Here is a 24,362-nt window from a genome sequence, read left to right as displayed (position 1 = left end):
TCATGGGTGAGTATCGACACTCTTAGTTTCGGGGGTGAGTATCCACATCAGGTGTCGGGACTGGCCACTTCGTTGAGCATCATACACCTTTTGATTGTTCATAGATCTTCCCCCTGCCAGAGATACTGTGGAATGGGTTAGGAGTAAAGATCAGGAATGGAATACTGGTTTTCAGTAACGATAAAGTCATTTGGACTGATTCTTCCTGCTCAAGACAAGTAAAAACTGAATGACACACAAAAATTTTAAAACCATCAAAGAGTTAATCAGATAGTGTAGAATTACTAGGCTAAGATCCAGGAGGGGATGGAAATCTAGAGAGGACAGTCCAGCATTTAGGGCCATTTTTGCACTGATTCTAGTTGCCAATCTAGAAGAGTTTGTTTAATAGTCTGGCCAGCCTGAAGGGACAGCAGTCAGAGTCCAGGGCCCACCAAAGGTGGGAGCCCTGGACGTGCCATTGATTAGGGACCAGTAGGGGTGAAACAGAAGTAAGTCAGCTGCCCTCGAGGGACTGCTGCCTGCCTTTCTGTTATTTGGAGGGCCCAGAAAAATCTCAAACTCTAAAACTGGATTAGGATGATCCAGGTTGTTATTTCCCTGGGCTCCTGGCAGAAACAAACAAAAATACCCTCTGGCACTAATTGTTTCTACAAAAATTTTTAGCAACAAAGTTCGACATATTATCAAAGATAACCTGATTCAATAGGAGGCAAGATCCTATGGGAAGAATGAGAGGAAAAACAGAAAATAGAAAGCAACGGATGGGGAATCGAGATAATTAGAATTATACCTTGCTTTGATAAAACTAAGACTACATTCAAAGAGATAAAAGCAAGCCTTGAAAACTTTGACAGGCAACAGGAAACTATATAATATGGTGTAGCAGATTTCAAAAAGAGCCAAATATAAATTCTGGAACTGAAAATGTCAATAAACAAAATTAAGAGAACCAATGGAGGGGTTTAACAGCATGTTAGATACATTTGGATAAAGAGCTCATGAATTCATAGGTCCAAAGGTTAGCATGTAGGGTGAAAGTAAACATCCTTAGCAATATATATTGACATCCAGGAGGTTGAATTCAAAATATTGAGGATGCTATCTGTAGCATGAATCTGTCCACAACACCAGTGGAATTCACCTAGAATGGTAGTGGGAGGGCAGTGTGTTTATCTGCATAGAAAGTGCTCTCATATGTGCTATCTTCCTTCTATGATTTCTAGTCTATGACTTCTCAATTGTATTCTCAGTTACATAGGGACACAAATAAAATGGCAGGATCTTTGGGTCCTAAAAATATTTGATAGATTCTGTAAGGGACATAAGTACAATACTTGTTGAGATGTTCTTATATGTAATGTCTTCTTGCAGTTTAAAGGAAGTTTAATTCAAATTAGCTGTTCTTTTAAATTTTATTCTGAAGTGAATAATTGTTGCAATTATTTGTCCTACGTGTTGGTCTAAGATCTGTCATGACCCATTTTGTATTGAGTATATGGTAACCTGTTTTAGTTTAACAAATTTAAAGTTTTAACTATATTAATCATTAAAAGTTCAACTTGTGTTTGCTTAGTCCCCTTGAGTTTCTTGAATGCGGCTTCTTACATCTTAGATCTTATATCTTACATCTGCTGGTCAGGTCTGCCAATATTTTACTGGAGGATGGACCTGCATTTTTATGGCCCTTTAGTGTGACTTCGTTTCCTGGCCTGCCGAGGCCTTCTTACCCAAGGAATACTTAGACAGTTGAAGGAGTTATAGAGTTTGGTTTCCTTCTTTCCACATCACTCCCATGGTATTATAAGGCATCAGTCACTTATATATTGATACTTTGCTCATACACTCTCTGATTTTCCTTAAATGTTGTCCTTAATCACCCTTCCTCCTGAATACTTGAGTTCTTACTTGGATTTATGTATAGTTATAATATTTGAGACGTAATTTGTTTTTAGAAGTATCTTGTCCCACAAAAGGGACACTTGCTGCTTTTTCTTTGACTCTAGCTGGTTCATTACTTGTAGTTTTCTTTCTCAGGGCCACTAGGGGGTGATATTTTCTATCTCTTAGTCATCATTTCTAGCAAACCATATCAATTTGCAAACATTGTGGGCTAATATTTTAAAATACTAACCAGTAATTTTTTGGATATATTTTAAAAAATTAATACTTTAAAAAATCAGTTTTAGGGCTTCCCTGGTGGCGCAGTGGTTGAGAGTCTGCCTGCCAATGCAGGGGACACGGGTTCATGCCCCGGTCTGGGAAGATCCCACATGTCGCGGAGCGGCTGGGCCTGTGAGCCATGGCCGATGAGCTTGCGCGTCTGGAGCCTGTGCTCTGCAAGAGGAGAGACCACAACAGTGAGAGGCCCGTGTACCGCAAAAAAAAAAAAAAATCAGTTTTAGGTTTACAGAAAAATTGAGCAGAAAGTACAGAGAGTTCCCTTTTATCCCCTTTTCATCTCCTGCATAGTTAATCTTATTGTTAACAGCTTGCATTAGTGTGGTACGTTTGTCACTATTGATGATCCAATAATGACACATTTTTATTAACTAAATCCCATAGTTTACATTAGGGTTCACTCTTTATGTTGTATATTATGTGGGTTTTACAAATGTGTAATGATGTGTACCTACCATCTCAGTATCATACACAATAGTTTCATTGCCCTAAAAATCCTCTGTGCTTCACCTGTCCATCCTTCCCTTCTCCCAAAACTCTGGCAGCCACTGATCATTTTACTGTCTCCAGTTTTGCCTTTTCCAAAATGCCATCCAGCTGGAATCATACAGTGTGTATCTAGCAGATTGGCTTCTTTTGCTTAGTAATATGCATTTAAGATTACTTTATGACTTTCTGTGGCTTGCTAGCAGAATAATATTCCACTGTATGTTGTACCACAGTTTGTTTATCCATTGAGCTATTGAAAGACATCTTGTTTGCTTCCAAGTTTGGCAATTATGACTAAAGTTGCTATAAACATTTTTATGCAGATTCTTGTGTGAACGTAAGTTTTCAACTCATTTGGGTAAATACTAAGGAGTGCAATCCTGGATTATGTGGCTAAGAATATTTTAAGTTTTGTAAGAAACTGCCAAACTGTCTTCCAAAGTAGCTGTACCATTTTGCATTTCTACCAGCAATGGATGAGAGTTCCCATTGCTCCACATCCTTACCTGCATTTGGTTTTACCAGTGTGTGAATTTTAACCTTTCTAATAGATATTCAGTTGTATCTCATTGTTTATGAATTTATAATATCATGCTGACATATGATGTTGAGCATTGTTTTCCCATATTCCAAATAATTGCCATCTGTATGGGTTTTTTTTTTTTTTTTGGTGTCTGTTCAGATTTCTTGCCCATTCAAAAAATTGGGTTGCTTGTTTTCTTATTGTTGAATTTTATGAGTTCTTTGTATATTTTGGATACCAGTCCTTTATCAGATATATGTTTTGCTAAGATTTTCTCCCAGTCTATGGCTTTTTAAAAATTCTCTTACCCCTATCTTTGGCAGAGCAGAAAAATTTAACTTTAACTTACCATTTTTTCTTTCATGGAGAGTACTTTTGATATTGTATCTAAAGAGTCATCTCCAAATCTAAGGTCATGTAGATATTCTTTCTGTGTATTCTAGGGATCTTTATTTTTGCATATTACATTTAGGTCTATGAGCCATTTTGAGTTAATTTTTGTGAAAGGTCAATGTCTAGATTCTCTTCTTTCTCTTCATCTTACAATGATTTATATTATTTTATGATCTGGTCTTTTCTCTAACACTATTGATTAAATTTGATTTTTATTTTTGGTAATTTAGAAAAGTTTCTTTCAACTTTATAACTTGTTATGCAAACCCATGTTCAAACTCCATCTCCACCAAATGCTAGCTCCTGAGTGACCTTGGAGATGTTACTTATACCAAGCTTTAGATTTTCCTGTTGTTAAAATAGGGGTGTTACTTTTAACCCTGTGGCTCTTCCATTATATTTAGGCATGCACTATCCAGTATGGTAACCACTAGCCAAATGTGGCTATTAAGCACTTGAAATGTGGCTAGTAGTTTAAATTGAGATGCAAATTGAAACACACATCTAGTTCCAAAGATTTAGTAACCAAAAAAGAAAAAAATAATAATTAATTAATTTATTTTTGGCTGCACTGTGTCTTTGTTGCTGTACGTGGGCTTTCTCTAGTTGTGGCGAGTGGGGGCTACTCTTCGTTGAAGTGGGCTTCTCTTTGCTGTTGCTTCCCTTGTTGCAGAGCACAGGCTCTAGGCACGCAGGCTTCAGTAGTTGTAGCATGCGGGCTCAATAGTTGTGGCACATGGGCTTAGTTGCTCCACGGCATGTGGGATCTTCCCGGACCAGGGCTCGAACCCATGTCCCTTGCATTGGCAGGTGAATTCTTGACCTCTGCACCACCAGGGAAGCCCCAAGCTCATAAATTGTTTGTATTATATGTATGTCCAGGGTATAATATTATATATATATATATGGTTAAATAAAATATATTATTAAAATTAACTTCACCTACTTCTTTTTACCTTTTCATGTGGCTACTAGAACATTTTAAATTACATATGTGATTCATGTTGTATTTCTATTGGACGGCATTTCTCTCTAGAGTTTGGTATCCATTACCTTACCAAGAGTAAGTTAGAGTTCTATTTTCCAAAAATATTTTGCACTTCTTACATAGAATGCTGTCAGTATATATTATTTCCCTTTGCTTTGTACTCCAAGCAGAACTTGTCACCTAGAACATGGGAGGTGTTATTATGAAATTTTTGCTTTACAATAAGGACATAAATAGGATTATTGCAAAAAGAACACAAAATACAGAGGAAGAAAGGGCAAATACAACTGAGTAAAAGTGGTGAGGCAGAGACAGATTAATTATAAAGCCAATAAAGTTTAAGTTTAAGCTGCAGGGACTTTCACTCACACAGGCTCCTTCCCGAGCCCTGAGAGTGTGTGTTTGTGGGGTTTTATATTTGTAACTCTTGAAAATGTAAGATATTTTAATCACAACCAGTGAAGACATCTGTTTCTCTCCATGTTGACTTTTCTTTCATCATACTTTGTGTCAATGGCATTGGGGTTATCACAGGCATTTTCAAGATCTGCCTCAGAAAGGTTGAATTGGGGAGATATTGAATTTGGTTTTAGTGGGCTATATATATGTGGCTTGTGAATAAGTTGCCACTTTAGAAATGGCTTCAGGAATACTCCTACCCCCTACTGTCTCAAAGTTTCAGTGTTGGGACACCAAAGTGAAAGGCGAAAGTTGGCCTTGCCACATGAACTTGTCTTGTGGTGCTTGGCAGCAGAAGTATGAGTAATGAAAGAGAAAAAAGGTCTGTAATGTTTGAAGTCAGAAACTAGTCTGTGTAAAATTCTACCAGACTGTAAAATTGGAAGCAGAATTTTCAGTTTTCACTGATGCCTCCTTTAAAGGGAAGATGTTTTCTGCCAGGAATATATTTGATATTGCAGCACATACTATTATATATTTACTATAGCTTTTTTCTTTTTTGGTGGGAATTGAATAAATTTGATTTTATCAGAGTTACTGTGTGTGTAGGGCACAGACTAGCAGTACAATAAGCAAGGAGAATGTGTGTAAAGTCACACACATGTGGTAGATCACTATGCCATTTTCAATATATAAGTAGGGAGAGGATTAAAAAATGTGAATGCAACATCATTCAAAGTTATTCTCAAAATTTGGTGAGGATTCTTGGGGGTCCCTGAGATCTTTTTTTTTTTTTGCAAAGTTTGATAAAATTTTAGTGACTGCATATACTCCTGGAAACATGACCACACTCAAGATACAGATGTTTCCATCACCATAAAAACTTTACCCGAGCAACCATTGTATCGATCCTTCCACCGACCCTTGCCCCAGGTGGCCACTGATCTGTTTTCTGTCACTATAACTTCGCATTTTCTAAAATTCCATGTAAATGGACCTGAGATTCTTTTGATAGGTCAGTGAGATAAAACTATTTTCATAATAATATAAAGATTTCATTTTCCTTTGTCATTCTCATTCTATGAAGAATATACAGTAGAATTTTCCAGCAGCTACATATGTGATATTGTGACAGATGAAGATTGAATGCAGAAGCAGATAAGAGAATCCTAACATCTTCTATTAAGTCAGACATGAGAGTTCAAAGATAAAACCATTCTTCTCACTAAATTTTGTTAATTAAATTGAGCATTCTCGTCAAATTAAAAAAGTTATTTTTAATTTAAAAAGGATGCTATTTGTATTGACATGTAGTTTATGTGTTATTGATATTTTAAAATGAATTAATGAAAACATTTAATGTTTTGTAGTTTTAATTTCTACCATCAAAAATGTTTTCAGGGCTTCCCTGGTGGTGCAATTGTTGGGAGTCCGCCTGCTGATGCGGGGGATATGGGTTCTTGCCCCGGTCTGAGAAGATCCCACATGTCGTGGAGTGGCTGGGCCCATGAGCCATGGCTGCTGAGCCTGTGCGTCCGGAGCCTGTGCTCCGCAACGGGAGAGGCCACAACAGTACGAGGCCCACATACCTCATTAAAACAAAAAATGTTTTCAATGATCAAATTCCTATTCCATTAGGTCCTCATTTAATTTCATTGAAAACTAAGAATAAGAAACTACCTGAGTTGTAAAAGGCCATTAAAAGGCCATTGTCATTCTCAACACCAGCACCAGTATTTGAAATTCTTTGTTTGTTTTGTGTCCTGGAGGTTTTCTATGACATAACACTTTTCCACAGTGAGATCAGTGACAGATGAGACATAGGTCTTTTTTCTGTAACGTGAGAAAAGAGTGACTATGAAAGGAGAGGAAGAAATGTAGTACATGTTCTCAGACAGATCTATCTTAGGAAAGTCCATATGTCGGATGTAAATGTGGAAACTGAGCCCTTAAATCCATCTGTGTGCCTTTAGCCTTGGGAAGTTTTCAGATTCCCCCAAGTGTAGCATACCCAGGAAGACACCTGATCTCGATGGCTTAGCTGGCAATTATATACCTACACTAATAATTAAAATATATTGAGGAAGACCAGGGAGAAGATGTGGGGCTAGAAGGACAGGTAATTTTAATTGGTTTGAAGGATATTGAAAGTAAACAAAATGAATTTTTACAGTGGTTTGGAGTTTACAGAGCACTTTCATGTATTACCTGTTTTGATCATCTTGTTAAACTTGTGGGGTATTTATAACAGGTTTTTGCCCCCATTTTACAGATAAGAAAAATGAGGCTCAGAGAGAATGATTTTTGATAGAGGGTTACCTAGGAAATCTTTTGATTAACACTTTTAATTAGTATCACATGACATTAATGGCAAAGTATTTTTTGAAAATTAAATCCTAATTTACTCTTATTTGGCTATAAAAATCTTAACAATTCATAATATGTTATTCAGCTCTGCAAATTTGAAACACTGTGGCTAATAAATCTTTAACCACTAGTAAAATTTTAACCACCTGAAAAATGTAACATGGAACGTATTTTGTGGGTATATACTTAGGTTTTTTCCATACTGATGGGGCTGACTCAAATATAATGAGGAATGTTATTAAACCTATTCATATCTTTCCTATGTGGGACCTCTACTGTAGTTTATAGTAATCCCTCCAACTCCCTCCCACTCTGAATGAAGTGCAGTGGTCTGGGTTATAAATTTAAATCAGATTAAATTCTACCTTTTAGGCGTGCAGAGCAAGAGTCTCAACTTTAGTGGATACTTTTAAATTTTTTATTTTATTTATTTTTTTAAATTGAAGTATAATTAATTTACAATGTTGTGTTAGTTTCATGTGTATAAAAGTGATTCAGTTATATATATATGTGTGTATATATACATTCTTTTTCAGATTCTTTTCCATTATAGGTTATTACAAGATATTGAGTATAGTTCCCTGTGCTATATTGTAGGTCCTTGTTGTTTATTTTATATACAGTAGTGTGTATATATTAATTCCACACTCTTAATTTATCTACCCCCCATTACCCCCTTTGTTAACCATAAGTTTGTATTCTATGTCTGTGAGTCTATTTCTGTTTTATAAATAAGTTCATTTGTATCATTTTTTAAGATTCCACATATAGGTGATATCATACGATATTTGTCTTTCTCTAACTTACTTCACTTCATATGATAATCTCCAGGTCCATCCATGTTGCTGCAAGTAGCATTATTTCATTTTTTTTTATGGCTGAGTAGTATTCCATTGTATATATATACCACATCTTCTTTTTCCATTCATCTGTCGATGTACATTTGGGTTGTTTCCATGTCTTGGCTATTGTAAATATTGCTGCAATGAATGTTGGGGTACATGTACCTTTTCAGATTATAGTTTTCTCTGGATATATGCCCAGGACTGGGATTGCTGTATCATATGATAGTTCTATTTTTGGATTTTTAAGGAACATCCATACTGTTCTCTATAGTGGTTATACCAATTCACCTCCCACCAACAGTGTAGGAGGGCTCCCTTTTCTTCACACCCTCTCCAGCGTTTATTGTTTGTAGACTTTTTGATGATGGCAATTCTGACCTGTGTGAGGTGACACCTCATTATAGTTTTGATTTGCATTTCTCTAATAATTAGCAATGTTGAGCATCTTTTATTGTGCTTTTTGGCCACCTGCATGTCTTCTTTGGACAAATGTATATTTAGATATTTTGCCCATTTTTTTGATTGGGTTGTTTGTTTTTTTGATATAGAGCTGTGTGAGCTGTTTGAATATTTTGGAGATTAACTCCTTGTGGGTCACTTCATTTGCGAATATTTTCTCTCATTCTGTGGATTTTCTTTTTGTTTTGTTTATGGTTTCCTTTTTACAAAAGTTTTAAAGTTTAATTAGGTCTCATTTGTTTATTTTTGTTTTTATTTTCATTATTCTAGGAGGTGGGTCCAAAAAGATATTGCTGCAATTTATGTCAAAGAGTGTTCTGCCTATGTTTTCCTCTAAGAGTTTTGTAGTATCCAGTCTTACATTTAGGTCTTTAATCCATCCATTTTGTGTTTATTTTTGTATATGGTGTTAGAGAATGTTCTAATTTCATTCTTTTACATGTAGCTGTCCAGTTTTTCCAGCACCACTTATTGAAGGACTTGTCTTTCTCCATTGTATATTCTTGTCTCTTTTGTCATAGATTAATTGACCATAGGTTCATGGGTTGATTTCTGGGCTTTCTATCCTGTTCCATTGATCTGTATGTCTGTTTTTGTGCCAGTACCATGCTGTTTTGATTACTGTAGCTTTGTAGTATAGTCTGAAGTCAGGGAATGTGATTCCTCGAGCTCTTTAGCAGGTATTTTATCAATTTCATTTCTTACTCAGGCATACCAAATTGACGACTAAATGCCATAATCACTAGCTCTGTGTATAAGCAACTTGAGGACAGACAATATGAATTATAATTCTTGACTTCCACTGCATATTTTAGATACATATATAATTTGCTTTTAATTTTAATATTAAAAATTAAACTTGTGGCTCTTATGGGATAGAGTGGGTCATAAGGTAGTTGTGAGGAAATTAGAATTCTTCTTACACAGCTGGATGTCCACTCCCATGACTGCAGCATTGTCTGTTTCCAAAGAAAGTCTAGACCAAGAGTACCATCTAAGTATCCTGAAGTAATGGAGTTTCTGAAATTGTCCAACTTTCTTTCACCCACAAAGAAGAAAAAGAGTCAGTTTCAAAATACATTTTAATATACATATCTTCTGGGTCTAACGTGGCATAATGTTATATTTTAAAGATAAATTTATCCATTTAATTAGTATTCTTTTTCAGAAGTAAGTATTCTCCAGGAAGTGTATATCTTCTGAAATTTCAAGAAAAAATTTTTAGGTAAACTAAGAATTAATTTCTTCTGATACTCTCCAGTATGTCTCAGTCTATTCCATAATATGATCAATGAAAAAGATTCTTATGTATCACCACATTTGAGGTGGCTTAGTTGAAAAAATTTGAGACAGCTTACTAAATTCCTGGAAGAAAAAAAGACACTTTTTAAATGTAGGTAAAGGCATATTGAATTCAAACATTTTTTACTTGAGATCAAAATTTCTTTCTTTGGAGCAAGAGTATCAATAGCAAATCATTCTTTTGTCCATTTGGTTATTTGGAACATGTGGGTCTGGACATCCTCACAGGTTAAATGATTATCTCTGTCTGTTGGTACTAGAAGAGCTGACTTTTGCAACTTTTCTTAAGTCCCATGTGAGGGGAGTGGCACATGGGTTCATGCACTGCACTAGCTCTAGTCTATTGCTAGTGGCAGCTTGCAACCTTCTGAAGCCTCAGACCTTCCTTATGTTAGGAAGGTTCTGAGGCTCATCCATGCTTAGTGAGTGGAAAAGAGTATCTTGATTGATTAACTGTGTCCTGTGTGTGTTTGAAGGGTGCGGGGGGGGGGATGGGAAATGGAGAACACTGTCTGTTTCCAAATATTTCCAGCTCCGACGTAACATGGAAAGTAAATTATGCCAGCAATTAAATATCTTCTTTCTGGATAGATCCAATAGGGTTGGTAGCCCAGTAAAAATACTCCCTCACATTGCTGGAATCAAATGTGAGTGAGTAAGGGGGCTCCCTGATATTACTGGGATCTGTATTTGTCAAGACAAGACAAAGAACTCCTCTCTCACTCTGCAGATGACTTTCACGGCTCTGGGGCACTTTCCTGGCTTGGAGAACTTACCTTTTGGTGACCCTGTGGTGGTTTCCTCAGTGGTGTGTATGCCCCTTTGGATGCCTACAGGGGTGGTCTCTGAAAAGTCATCATCTGTGCCACTGGTAGTTGGGAAGGGGCCCTCTGAGGTTCCCCGGATGGCAGGATTTGCTCCTGCTTGTCCTGCAGAAAGGATTCCATTCTGGACCTCTGGAGTAGCCTGACTGGTGGGCAGAATGGCTCCGGGAAACAAGGGATGGAAGATAAATCCTGTTAAGATTTGGGGGGTCACTGGCTGGAATGAGAGAAGGAAATAGAAAACAAAGTCAAAGGAACACATTTAAAAGGTGGTCAACCAGCTTTTTCTTCCTTGAGGGTAGCAAGTTTGGGTAGGATTTACAGATGGAGAGGGTAGAGTCAGAAAAAACAGTAAAGATCGAGCGTTCCTCAGAGGAAATGCCTCCCTCTCCCCAGCCAAGCCTGATGCTGTTTTCATTACTGGGATTCCTTGCTGTGCTCCATTTTCCTCAGAAAGGGAAAGCCAGAATCAAGCCAGTCACAGGAAGAGGAATAATGCATCATTTGTTCATATCAGGTGTATCTGGAGGTAGAACTAAGGGAGAAAATCCATACAATTACAGGGGGCTGCATTTCTGTTATTGACCTAAAGCATCGTCTCTCCTTTGCCCATATTTCTTTTTAGAGTAATTTAAGAGACTAAAAATTAATGGAAAAATTAGTTCAAGTAGATTAATCAATTCTTATCTCATGCTTTTCACCCCTTCAAGTTTCTTTTGATGTATTTTTCAAAGGCATTGGAATATTCAGTCAGAAACGTTTCCTTTGGCAATTCAGCCACTGGTGTATTCCTTGAAGTTACTCAGTGGATCTTCTCTCTTTTGGACAGTCAGTGATTTGCCCACTGGTAATGAATGTTGTTGCTACTTACACTTGTTGTTGTTGTTTTCCCCTGGGAATAAATTACTGTGAAAAGTTCTTCCTAAGAAGTAATAATTTGAAATCAGCTGGTTTTGGAGAGAGTTCAGGCAAGAACCAGTTCTCTTGGACCTCTCAGTTCTGACAGCATTCTCACAGAATAAAAAGCATTGAGAATTCAAAATTAAGACACAGGTCCATTTCTTTGAGTGTGGATCTCAATTGTTAGTTTGCATAAGCACCATCTAGAAGGCAGAAATACGCATTTTTAACCAGCTCTCCAAGTTGTTCTGGTTTGATGGTCCAGGACTGATGTTTGGAAAACACTGTCTTAGATTTATGAGGTATTGGAACCAGAATTAGACTTATGCTGAGTGAGAGATAGGAGTAGAGTACAGAAAATTTCAAATTGGGAGTTGGGACTTTCATACATTTGAAATAAAGAAAGTGGCTTCCCTGGTGGTACAGTGGTTAAGAACCTGCCTGCCAATGCAGGGGACACAGGTTCAAGCTCTGGTCCAGGAAGATCCCACATGCTGCAGAGAAACTAAGCCCGTGCACCACAACTACTGAGCTTGCGCTCTAGAGTCCTCAAGCCACAACTACTGAGCCCACGTGCCACAACTACTGAAGCCCGTGTGCCTAGAGCCCATGCACTGCATCAACAGAAGCCAGCACAATGAGAAGCCCACGCATCGCAACAAAGAGTAGCCCCCACTCGCCATAAGTAGAGAAAGCCCGTGCAGCAACGAAGGCCCAATGCAGCTAAATAAATAAATAAATAAATAAAATAAAGGTGAGTGGTGCCCATCATTAAAAAATAAGGCAAAAATAATAGACTATAAATTACCAGTGCACTATATATACTAAGGGTAAATATTTGTTCATAAAACATGTGTGTGTGTTAGTTACATAAAAAATATAGCTGTTACTGTGAGTTTCACCAAGAAAAGAAAAAAAAAGAAAAAGAAAACCATTTTTCTATCCACTAGTATAGTGGATAGAAAAATGGTTTTCAATCTGGATTTACTTTTATTTTTTTGACCTTCGGACCTAATTTGCTTAAGCTTTCTGAGCCTCAGTTTCTTTTTATATAAAGTTGGTATCTCTACTCTACTTTGTAATCTGGTGAGGATTAAAGGCAACACATGTAAAAAAATCTACTAAGGTGCCTATTTTATAGAATCGGGTCAATAACTGGTTGATGTGGGTATTCATGTATCAGTGTTGGCAAAACAGCCCTGTTACTTGATTTTACTTATGGACAGTCTAGCCCTGTTACTTGATTTTATTTATGGACAGCAAATCCCTTTTTAGTAATAGAGGTTTAAAAACTATCTTCCCAGATATTGCCTCAACTCTTTACTTCAGTGTCATGTTTAGGTACCATATTAATTCAAATATTTTTTCTATGAAAATGACTTATGCGGAAATGCATAGAAATGCCTAGTAATGGTACTATGAGTTTTATTTAGGGTCAGCCCTCTAGTTATTCATATGTATAGAGAAGAGTTCATTCATCACCATAAGATGCTAGAAAAATAATAAATTTTTCTATAAACATTAAACATCTAAGTCAAAAAAGTAATCCTTCCTCACTAAATATCAATATGTATATTATTCTAAATCTGCATGCATTTCAGTAACTTACAATCCTACATTTTAATCAATACAAAGTTTAAAACTATGAATTGGCTTTCTGGATAGAACTGAATCTGACATCAATATGTGGAAAACAAAAGCTAAGTCAAACTAATGGGGACAAGTAGCTGGAGAAGGATGATGAAATCCCCAGCTAGACAAAAGCTAACCTAATGTGAGGACCTATAAAAGTGTTCAGTTTATGATAGTATACACCAGTTTTAGGGGTTGTGGTCAAAAGTGGCTATATGATGATAGAAAACAGCATTGTGGTAGCAGTGAAAGGAATTTGAAATACTAGTAATTAATTTGTCTTTTTACCAATTCCTCTGAGCTTAGGATAGCACCCTAAAAAGAAAATGGCACAAGTTATTAGACAGATTTTTAATATATTTGAGGCAAGGTTTAATATATTTGAGGCAATATATATATTATAATAACTTAAAAACTTAAAATAGTTATAAATATTATAAAGAGATATGTATTTATTTTCAACAATAATTTAAACTGCCTTTGTGATTTGTATCACAAAACTCAAGTTAGCACATGACATTGAACTACTAACGTTTATTATTTGAGTGATGGGAGGTCTTCTGCATTACAGAAGTTACATGTTTTCTATAATTAGGTAATAGATGCACATGAGGGGAGACTTGGAAGATGCAGAAAGCAATAAAAATAATTCCGTCATGCAGAATGTGATATTTTTTCTTGCAGATGTTTTTCAAACATTTCTTTTTTACATACTAGAAGTCATGTAATTTTCACAATGTGTCTTACCTTTTCTTTTAACTACGCAGCAATCATTTAACCACATTACCAACAAATTTTAATACATATAATTTTGAATGGTCACAAAGTATTTGCTTTTATGTTGTACAGTTTATGTAATAATTTTCCTTTTGTTTAAATGTAAGTTGCACCTAATATTCTTCTCTACCATAAAATTATTTTGATGAATTTATTTGTAAATAAACCTTAGCTGTATTTCAGATTATTTCCTTGGAATGTGTTCCCATATGTGGAATTAAGATTTAATATGAATTTTATATTTGATTCTGCTTTTAGAAGTAAAAGCTGCCATCTGATGTTCATATTTGATCTTGGGTCTTGGTAATTTTATCAGTGATCTCAAGAATTACCTTTCACAAAGGAAAATAGAGAGAGAGGAAAGTGTGTCATTTTTAGGGAAAAGATATATAGTTAATAAATAAATTTGAGATAAAAATCCCCCAAATCATTAATTATTAGATCAGCCCATTAATTTAATATTTTCTTAACAGTGTGATTTAAAGGATTGACTGGTTGCTTCATCTGTGACATTTACTAACTGTGTGATTGTAAATAAATAACTAACTGTAAGTATTGCCAGTTACTCATCTTCACATTAGAAATAAAAATATTGTCTATAAAAGATTGTTTTGAAAATTAGATGAGATAGTACATAATAAATAAAAAGTACTAGAACAGTGCCTGGCACATAGTAAGTGCTCAATAATTATTCTTGTTATTATCAGTGCCCATACAGTGCAAAGTAAATAGGAAACTTGGCAACTATCTGGTGAATTGAGATAGGATGAAATATTTCACACTAAGATGATTTAAAATAAAAATCATTTTACAAAATAATCCTACCTGGGGTCCAAGGTGTGCTACAATAACTGGTAACACCTGAAAAAAGAGTGAAAGACGTAGGAAAAAATATACTAAAAGGTAAGTTCTGGTAGTGATACAAATATTGAGACTTTAAAAAAGCATACAATATTTACTGAATAGATATTTGTTTAATGTATCATCTATGATCATATATATGGACTCACAGAGCAGGATGGGAATTGGAACTCATTCAGTGTGTAAAAAGAAGATTAGACCCAGAGATTTAGAAACCAGTCCAAAGCAGCACATGTAAAAGGTAGAAGTTAGTAAATTGGATGAACAAAAAATAACTTTGATTTCAAGCTATCCCCAAACCTAAAATTATTCCAAGCAATCATGTTGATAAAATCCATGTGTTTCTTTTATATGACATCTCAGAAGATACATTAAAACATGTAATGGATATTTTAAAATATCAAGATTTCTTGAAACATGTGTACTAAGTCTCATAATGGTTGCCTGGATATTTTGATATTAAAATAGAACACTGGAAGGAAATTTTGGTTGATATTGTTCAACAACGCTCATCCTAACAGAGTTCTTAGAGCTAAGTGAGAAATACCACACTGGTCACTGAGAACTGCGTACATGTTATGGATTTGTAGTTGGAAAGATCTGGGTGAGGTGTTGGTGTGCTCTAGCACTCTAAGAACTAACCATGGGGTCTGTCAGAAAGAACTAGGGTTTTAAGGTTTATTTTTATTTCTATAGAATCTCATAGAGTGTCACAAAAGTTATCAAAATGGAACTTTTAATATTCCAGACCTAAAAGATTTGAAAGTCTTATAAAAAGACTCTTAACTTTATTATTTCTCAAGAAGTTTGTACAGTAACACCTATAATGCCAAAAGGTAAAAAGTACACACATTTAAGAAAAAGCCTTACTCTCTGTCAGATCCCTGGCTACTGAACAAAAGCAACTCATCTTCAGGGTGGCAATGGAAAAGTGGATTGAAGGGAAGGGACACAGGATTTGGGAGAAAACAAAATTGAAATTTCTTCTTTAAAGGCAAATTGGAAGGAACAGAAAGACACAAAAGGAAACCACAAATGTCTAAGTAAAAAATGTAAGAACTAAGTAATGTAGCACCAATGTAACAAGGAGAAAAATTGTTAGTTTTTGACAGAGATACTGTTTGAAATAATAATAGCTAACACGTATTGAATGAGTACCATATATAGGCACTGTTCTAAATGTTTTATGTAGATTTACTCATTTAATCCTAACAGCTCTAGTGGTAGATTCTAATTAATCTCTATTCTATATGATGAAGAAAGTGAGTCACAGAGGGTTAGGTAACTTGGCCACATAGGTAGTAAGTGGAGAGCTGGGATTTGACCAGAAGTTTTGGGGTTCTAGAGTTCACTCTTAGCCACTCTGGCCTGCCTTAGATAAAAGAACGCTGTGGGCAGCTGCCCAGGTTTCTGGCAGGGATGTAAGGTCCTCTACATAGGGAGAGACAGGGTCGGAGGGACTGGGGCTGCGCAGGAGAAGGCATGTGTGGGGACCCTTGGTGGTGGCATAGCCTAGAGACATCGAAGAATCCCCACAGAGAACGAGGATTGATTTATATTTTTGCATGTTGGGGAGCGTGCAATGTCTAACCATCTCTACTGAATCTTTAGTAACATCTACAGTGCCCACTTATGCCTTTGACTCTGGTGGATATATTCTTTGGTGGATATGAAGATGTACTAAGCATGACTTCCAGGTTAGAGCAGGCCAGCAATTGAAACTGAACCTGGGCAATTGGCAGATAGATTACACCAGGGTCATGTAGTAAAGAGATTCTCATTTTATTTGCTACTCTCTCTAGTCTTTTTCTGAGGATCACTTTTATTATTAAGATATAAATAAGCAGCAAATACTTTGAGTGAAGGCTCTAATATATCTGTAAGGAATAAGTAATGACTGATAGACAGGTATACACATCAATATTAAAAAAAGAAATGTAAAAATTAGTTATGTTACATATTTTTACAAATATGAATAAATGAAGAAGTATAGAGTTTCTCGTGTTGTTATTTTGGACAAAAGGCACAGAAAAAAGTATTAGTTGCATATGATATAGAATTTAAATTGAGCAGCTTAAATTAATTTTGTCAATTAAACTCAGCTTTGATTATAATTACTAATTAATATAAGCTTGCTACTATAAGTTGGATGTGTCCATAGTGGTAGGAAGATGGTTAGGGTATAGTCATGCTTCATTATTTGGGAATGTGTATTAAAAGTCTTACAGTTCTGAATATCTTTGGACCCACAAATTCTATTCCTAAGAACTGGTCTTAAAGAAATAATCACTGAAGTGGTCAAAGACTTAGTCAAAGGATGTTCACTGTAGAATTGTTTATAGCAGCAAAAATTTTGGAAAAAAACCCCAATTTTTGCAATATGATGGAATACTAGCAATCATTAAAAACAATGTTATAAGTGATTCACAATGTTATAAGTGAATATTCAAAATATAGGAAAGACTATTCAAAATGTATTAAGTGAAAAAATTAGATTATAGAGCATCAGATATCGTAAGAACATATTGTCTTTAAAAAGTGTACTTATATGAATAGAAAAAGAGTGGAAGGACATAACCTAGAATGTTGACAGTGTTTAATTCTGGCTGGTAGGCTTATGGGTAAATTTTATTTTTTCTTTTTCATTATCTGTGTTTTCTAAATTCTCTATAGTTAACATATACTATGTATGTAATAATCAAGAAAGCTTCTACAAAAAATTAAACCATTACGTGGGAATGATAGGGGCTGAGGTCATGTGTTAGGGAGAATTAGTTAACAGTAACCAATTTAGTCATAAAGGGATCATTATATATTTCTCTAGAGTAATTTAACTATTTAGAGAAGTTCCAAGAAGACAAAATTTGGACTTTGCAGTTAAAATGCAAACACTTTGGAAAGAGGTGATGTCCTAAGTATGTCATTTATATCTTCATGTGAGGGTTTTTTCGGGGGTTTTCCTGAAAGCACATAATGATGGCAGGAGAGAAGGAACAAGAGAACACTTGGGGACTCGAGAGGAGTCATGAAAAAAGCACACAAAAAGGATGAGATTAGATTTGCTGGAAATAAACTTTATCCATCTCTTATTTTTTCTTTGGAATGATTTTGGTCACCCAGAAGGTCTTCAATAGAAACAGAGCAAGCTGGAGAAGAATCCTGATACCTCTCAATCCCCCCGTTTATTCTTTACTTCTCGATCTTCCCCAACTCTTCACATTTCCTGTTACCTATTACAAATGTATTCTAGAGAGGTTATGGGGCAGCATGCTGTTTTCTCATGGGATTTCAGCAAGAACCAAATTGCCAAAGACTGCTTTAAATTTAGTAGGACATCCCTCTGCAAATTATCAGGGTAGAACTTTAAAGAACCTTGAAAATATTCCTTCTTCCCCTTTAGGCTTTCACCTGAGGGAAAATGCTCCCCATTTTTAAACTTAGTAGGTCTTTGAACTCACTTGTTGCAGCTGCTGCTGTACCTTCAATCCCCCCAGGGTCAGTGGGAGGGTCTGGGTACCAGATGCTATCCCTGCAGCAGGATTTAGCTGTAGAGCAACGAGGAAGATTTTCATTGTGTTGTTTCAGTTCAAACATCCAGGACCTGAATTCATATTTAATAAATGTAAAAGGGAGGATTTGCTATGCAAATATATAGTACACTACACTGCATTTGGAATTAGATATAGAAATGAAGTTCAAAGACTTGTTTAGTCTACTAGTACAACAATCAAGTCCAGGACTAATTTTCTCATATTAAGGTTTTCTTTGGCATTTAACCCATTCTCCTGAGGATTACTTAAATGATTCTATATTTGCCTTCCCTTTTTGGCTGTAACAGCAAGGGTTCCTGGAATTTTTCTGATGACTTTCTTATGAGGACTGAGTTCCTTCGTAGGTACCCCCATGAAAATTGTGAGGCTCAGAATAAAGTATCTAGTCTGAATATGGTCTAGTACTATATTTAAATCAGACCAGTGAAAAAAATCCATTTTAAGCAGGAAAGAAACATTATTTTATCCCCCAAACAGATTAAACTATACAGATATTCTATGAAAAGAATGTAGATATTTCTACCCTTTCTTGTTTGCTCTTGTTTTTGGGGCAATGAGAGTAGTCATAGTGTTTGTGTGTGTATGTGGATGTTGTGTGGGCCATGAGGAAGATGTGTCAGAGGAATGGGGAGGGGAGCTCGGAGAGGAGGTGAGAAGAACTAAAGACCTAAAAATTAGATTAATTCCTTTAGAGATTCTCTTGCTAAGAAAATTTTCTAATGATGTATTGAATAGCATTCAACTCTCTTTGACTTTCCTCTGTCACTACAATAAATATGTGTGCATGTGTACATCTATGGATACACACACACACACATACCCTCCACATTAGGTATTATTTTTATTTAACAATGGATATTAAAATGATAAAAAAGAGTACTTACCAGTTGCAGGTCTGACCCCAGTGTGAGCGTCTGTGTCAATGGAATTAGACTTAAAGAAGGGAAGACCTGCAGGGCATTGAAATTGATGTGTGAGACAAGAGGTTGTCTGGTTTTACAGTGCTGTCAGTGGAGGATATCCTCAAGTAACCTATACTCCAGTCACAGGTGGATTTACCACGAAGGTAAAGCTTCAGGGCCTCTCACTAACATTGCCCCCTTCCGTGGCCCTAGGAGGCACTCTAGCAATGTGTCAAGTTTAAGGTATTTATCAACTTAAAAATATGTAATTTACTATTATTTCTTATCTAGTTATAAATTATTCACTTTAGTAACTAATTTTACATATCTAACTTTGTATTATTTTTCAAAGAAGGTCCCCAGAGCTTCTAGTTCCTTAAGGAGGGAGGTCAGCTACTGACATGAGTATTGTATAATGTCCATAGACCAAAAAGAGAACTTTAGACTGGTATTATTGTACTATTTCACAAAGTCTAGACGTAGGTAAGGAGAGGTCCTTTTGAACAGAGGAAGGGTGGGAAGAAGGCGGTGGGTAGCCAGGAGACCATGCAGTTTTCATATGTACTTAAATATGTTTCAAAGACAGATTTTACAGTAACACATCAGCTCATCAGCAACAATGAAATTTAAGAAAACCACGAGGAAATCTGCAATTATTTTTATAGATTACTTCTTAATCCCTGCTAGTTCTGGCAAATCCCATACATGATTAAGTCACAGTACTTCAAGGGCATAGATGACCAAGCTGTTTCAATAGGTGTAGCTATTGTTTTTCAGAGTTTACTAGATTTGGTTGCTAAACCAAATTATTATTCAGACAAAAGGAAAAAGAATGAAGATGTGTTGCTTTTCTTGCTCAAAGTTTTGAAAGCAAGTACTTTCTTGTTTTTATTTTCCCCCAAATAAAGCTTTTCTCTCTGTTGCTCAGTCATGAGACTTTGGCTGAATCTTGATTTTAAATCCACTAGTCTTAACATGTTTCCTTTGCTGATCTCTAAATGTTCCCCATTGTAGGACTCTTACCTGATTTGGCTGCTGTTGGTTTAGCAGTGTTGCCTGACCTGGAACAAGCTTTGGTGGAGGAACTACCAAAGCAGGGTTGAGCTGCATATGTGATAACAAATTTTTGCAGAAGCAGGGATGTGTTTGAGGTTTTGCATCCATTTATTTCCAGGAGGTAACAAGTTGACCCAAATGCAAAAACATCTGTCTTTAGCCTCTGTGTGTTTTGGAGCAGTTTTAACTCCGTGGAACATTTTGTGCATGACAGGAGATGGAATTGTGGAGCAGAAAAGTGCCAGATCAGGAGGGGTGCTCTGGGGAGGGACAGAGGGTGAGGTAGGGCACGTGGATTTCTGGAGGTAGTTCCTAGGTTCCCATTTCTTTTCTGAAAGTGCTTTCCTCCTTTTCCAGGACATGAAATATATAGTCCACACCTTAGCTCTATACACATTTGCTTTTTCCCAAAGCTTGAAGGTAAGCTGCCATGATTTCTACTGCATTTTCACAAAGCTTCCTAATTTTACCTCGTGCCTGACAAGTCACTTCCTGTAATGGAAATTCTGTCCCCTTCCTGGCCAAGGTATTTTCCTAGTGTATTAAGAATAACTGAATTTTAGGGGTAAAAATCTCCTTGAATCCATATGATCTAGTTGTATTGTTTTATAGAAGAGGGAAGTGAGAAGCAGTGTCACCTGCCAAGGTGATATTTTGAGTTGCAGAGCCTGAACTAGGATCCCTGCAAGTGCTTTTAGTCCTTGAATAAATGAATCCTTCTATTTGTTTTTCTTTGTATTCCATCTGCATTCAGGTGGAAGCTCTCTGGCCAGGTTGACTCTGGTTGGCATTTGCTCTTGGCTGCATCCCCAAGGGCAGTGTGCTGTGGGCCCCCCAGCACTACATTAACCCTTGGATCACTTGGATATATCCTGGAGCTACCAATGACTCTTGATTTCACTTTGGTCTTTTCTCTCAGTTGTAAGAGGTAAGATTGGCACTATCTGTCCTTAGCAGTCCCTTTAAGCCTTAAGATTATGTAAGTATAAATTCTGCAAATGTGTTTTCATCCACTACAATCCACTGTCAGCATGGCAGTCAGAGGGATCCTTTTAAAACAACAGTCTGGTGTGTTTACGTCTTTGTTCAATCCGTGGCTTGACTTCTTTTTCAGCCAGGGACAATACAATGGCCTAAAATGCCCTCAGGCCCTGGGCCCCCAGTGCCTCTCTGACCTTCAATCCTACCTGATTTTCTCTTGTTCACTCTCCTACTGTTATTTAGGCTCCTTGCTGTCTCTGGGACACTTAAGTCTGCTTCTTGCCTCAGAGCCTCATCTTCACCTGTTCCCTCTGTCTGGAATGCTTTTTCCCTCATCGTTGGCTCACTTTCTCACCAGCTTCATGTTGTTGCTCGAGCTCAGCTTCTTTTTGAGGCCTAGCCTGACTATTCTTCTGAGTATGCAACCTGTCCCATCTCCAATGTGTACCCTATTCCCAAACTTTTGATTTACTGAAAACAATTGCTAGGCTGCTTTAAGTGTTCGATTCATTTTATATACCTTTATGATAATTCAATAAATTCGTGTACAAATCATTTTTAAAAACCTTGTCTATGTGTCCCGAGTTTTATTTAATAAATACCAATACTATACCTAATAGACATTTTAATGTTACTTCCCACATTCCCTGCACCACTGTTTCTAACTGCGCTCCCAATCTGCATTAACCTACACAGCACTCCTCAGTCTGCTTTGAATGATAGCTGTGCTCCAGGAAAGTTGTATTTGTCTTGAGTCTTTACAAATTTTATAGTAATTTAAATTCACTAGAGACACCTTATTTAGAAGAACCTTTTGACAAACTTCTTTGGTGAAGCGCAAAATCCATGTTTTACAAAGAATTTAACTTCCTAATTTACCTTGTTTAAACATCACATTTTTGTAGACAACTTCTTTAAAGGACAAATGTATATTTGTTTTTGTTTTTGTTTTTGCGGTACGCGGGCCTCTCACTGTTGTGGCCTCTCCCATTGCGGAGCACAGGCTCTGGATGTGCAGGCTCAGCGGCCATGGCTCACGGACCTAGCCGCTCTGTGGCATGTGGGATCTTCCTGGACCGGGGCACGAACCTGTGTCCCCTGCATAGGCAGGGGAACTCTCAACCACTGCACCACCAGGGAAGCCCGACAAATGTATATTTGCAATGAAATAAGAAGGAGGTTGGTTATTCATGTTTTGTTCCATCCCCTTCCCCCAAGATCACCCTGTTCAGGTCCTTCATAGAACTAATCATGGTTATAATTTATAATTTAACATTAAAAATATTTTTTTGTATCTATAGCCCTTGTAAACACCATGAAGGATCATGCCTTTTTTTCTTACCGTTGTATCTTCAGGAACTAGCACAATATATGGTATACAGAGAGTTTTCAGTAAATATTTGCTGATTGTATGGATGAGTAAGGAAGTGTTAAGTGAGCTTGAGGCCTAACTGAGAATTGTTTCTTTTTGTTCTGCTAATTCATAGTAAATATTAAAAAATTTTTTCTTATTGTCCACACTGAAGCATCTCAAACAAAGGGAAAGTCACTTAGAGACCCAAACCACCCATATTATGTCTATAAAGTATTGAAGGACAGTTGGAATACACGTTTGAATACTAGTGCTCTTTTTTGTTCAAAAAACTGTTATATATGAACAGGTTTTGTGATGAAATGTTCTAAGTAAAAAATATTGACTGCTTTCTAATATTCCCTTACTATTGCATGATTTGGTAGACATTTTAGAGTTTATACAATCTAGATGTTTCATGCTTCCAATTAGAAAAATCAGAACGTTTTAGTTTACATCTTTGGTCATGAGAAAATAATTAGTTGGCAAGAAAATCTTAACTTCTTTTTGGAAGTAGAATCATTATCCACTTTGAGCAGACATAATCTAAAGCATTCCTTTTTCTCCTAATTTCTACCCTATTTCTCTGCCAAAAATAATCAAAATCAATTTATTATTCAAAATAAATCAAATAATCAATAATTTATTATTCAAAAATAAATAAAAATAATAATAAAAATTAATTTATTATAAAATTAATCCACTCAATCCACGATAGATTGGATGTATTTGAACAATGTAAGTACATTGAAATATGCAGTAATACTTCATTAGTTTATCATCTTTCAACTTTGAAAATAAAAACAGGAAACTAAAGGAATGGGTCACGGAGCAGTTTTAGCAGAGGGCAAGTAGAGAGAGAGGTGCAGCTCAGGCTGGTTGGTTCATAAAATATACATTTTGCACTTACTGGTGATGACAGAGTTGATCCTAGAAGACAAAACAGGAGAATCCTGGCCTTCATGTTCAAATTACTACCTGAAACAACAAAATAGTGTTATTCTTTCACTCTTTTTGAGACAAGGTGGTACTTGAAAAAAAAGAATGCTCTATTTGAAACATGGTCATTTCTGTTACCTTTTTCTTCACTAGGCAAAATGTACAGGTGAGACAATATGCAAAGTCCAGTTGATTTCTCTAGTTTCTATGATGAAAAATTTTACCCTTTCATGAGCTGTGAGTTTGTAGTAGGAATTTAAACTTGACTCCAGGAGGCTGGCAACTGAGGGACCAATGAGGACTTAGCTGTCTGTGAAATCATTTGGTTTCTTTCATTTCCCAACACTTCATTAGGTGAGTTATTAGTGGCAGACATCATATTACCCAATGTCTACCATTTGAATAGAGGATATTTCAGGAAGATATACCTTGTGTAATCAAAAAAAAGTGCAGACAATGAAAAATTACAATCCTTCTTCACCTCCATCTCCTTCCCAAATGGCTTCCCAGACATCCCTAGTTTATCATGTATACATGATAAATCAAACATCAAAATATAACTGTGTATGTTAAAAAATAAGACCTATTATGTTTATTGCTCTGAAATTTACTTTTTTACTTAACAAATAATGGATGACCATA

At 36.2% G+C, this 24,362-nt stretch overlaps 1 protein-coding gene across 1 annotated transcript; it reads right to left on the bottom strand.

Annotated features, from left to right (window-relative positions):
- AMTN (amelotin) lies at positions 1-23,745 on the bottom strand. Its single transcript, XM_032631993.1, has 8 exons — positions 23,686-23,745; positions 20,417-20,497; positions 19,376-19,441; positions 18,399-18,485; positions 14,905-14,940; positions 13,591-13,617; positions 10,723-10,987; positions 1-125 (listed from the first exon to the last, which is right to left on the bottom strand). Exons 1-8 carry the CDS (start codon positions 23,743-23,745, stop codon positions 1-3), a joined length of 747 nt encoding a protein of 248 aa, XP_032487884.1.
- Between the last annotated feature and the right edge of the window lie 617 nt (positions 23,746-24,362).

This window comes from Phocoena sinus, chromosome 5 (genome assembly GCF_008692025.1).
Source record: "Phocoena sinus isolate mPhoSin1 chromosome 5, mPhoSin1.pri, whole genome shotgun sequence".
Lineage (NCBI taxonomy): Eukaryota > Metazoa > Chordata > Mammalia > Artiodactyla > Phocoenidae > Phocoena > Phocoena sinus.
Note: the sequence above shows the minus strand (reverse complement) of the source record. Positions and strands in the feature narration are given on the sequence as shown.

Coding starts and splice junctions, on each gene's coding strand:
- AMTN (XM_032631993.1), bottom strand. CDS start 23,745: ATGAAGGCCAGGATTCTCCTGTTTTGTCTTCTAGGATCAACTCTGTCA. Junction 18,486..19,375: donor TGGGGTCAGACCTGCAACTG/GTAAGTACTCTT, acceptor GTTGCTCTACAG/CTAAATCCTGCTGCAGGGAT. Junction 13,618..14,904: donor TAGCACACCTTGGACCCCAG/GTAGGATTATTT, acceptor TTTTCTTTTTAG/GGTGCTATCCTAAGCTCAGA.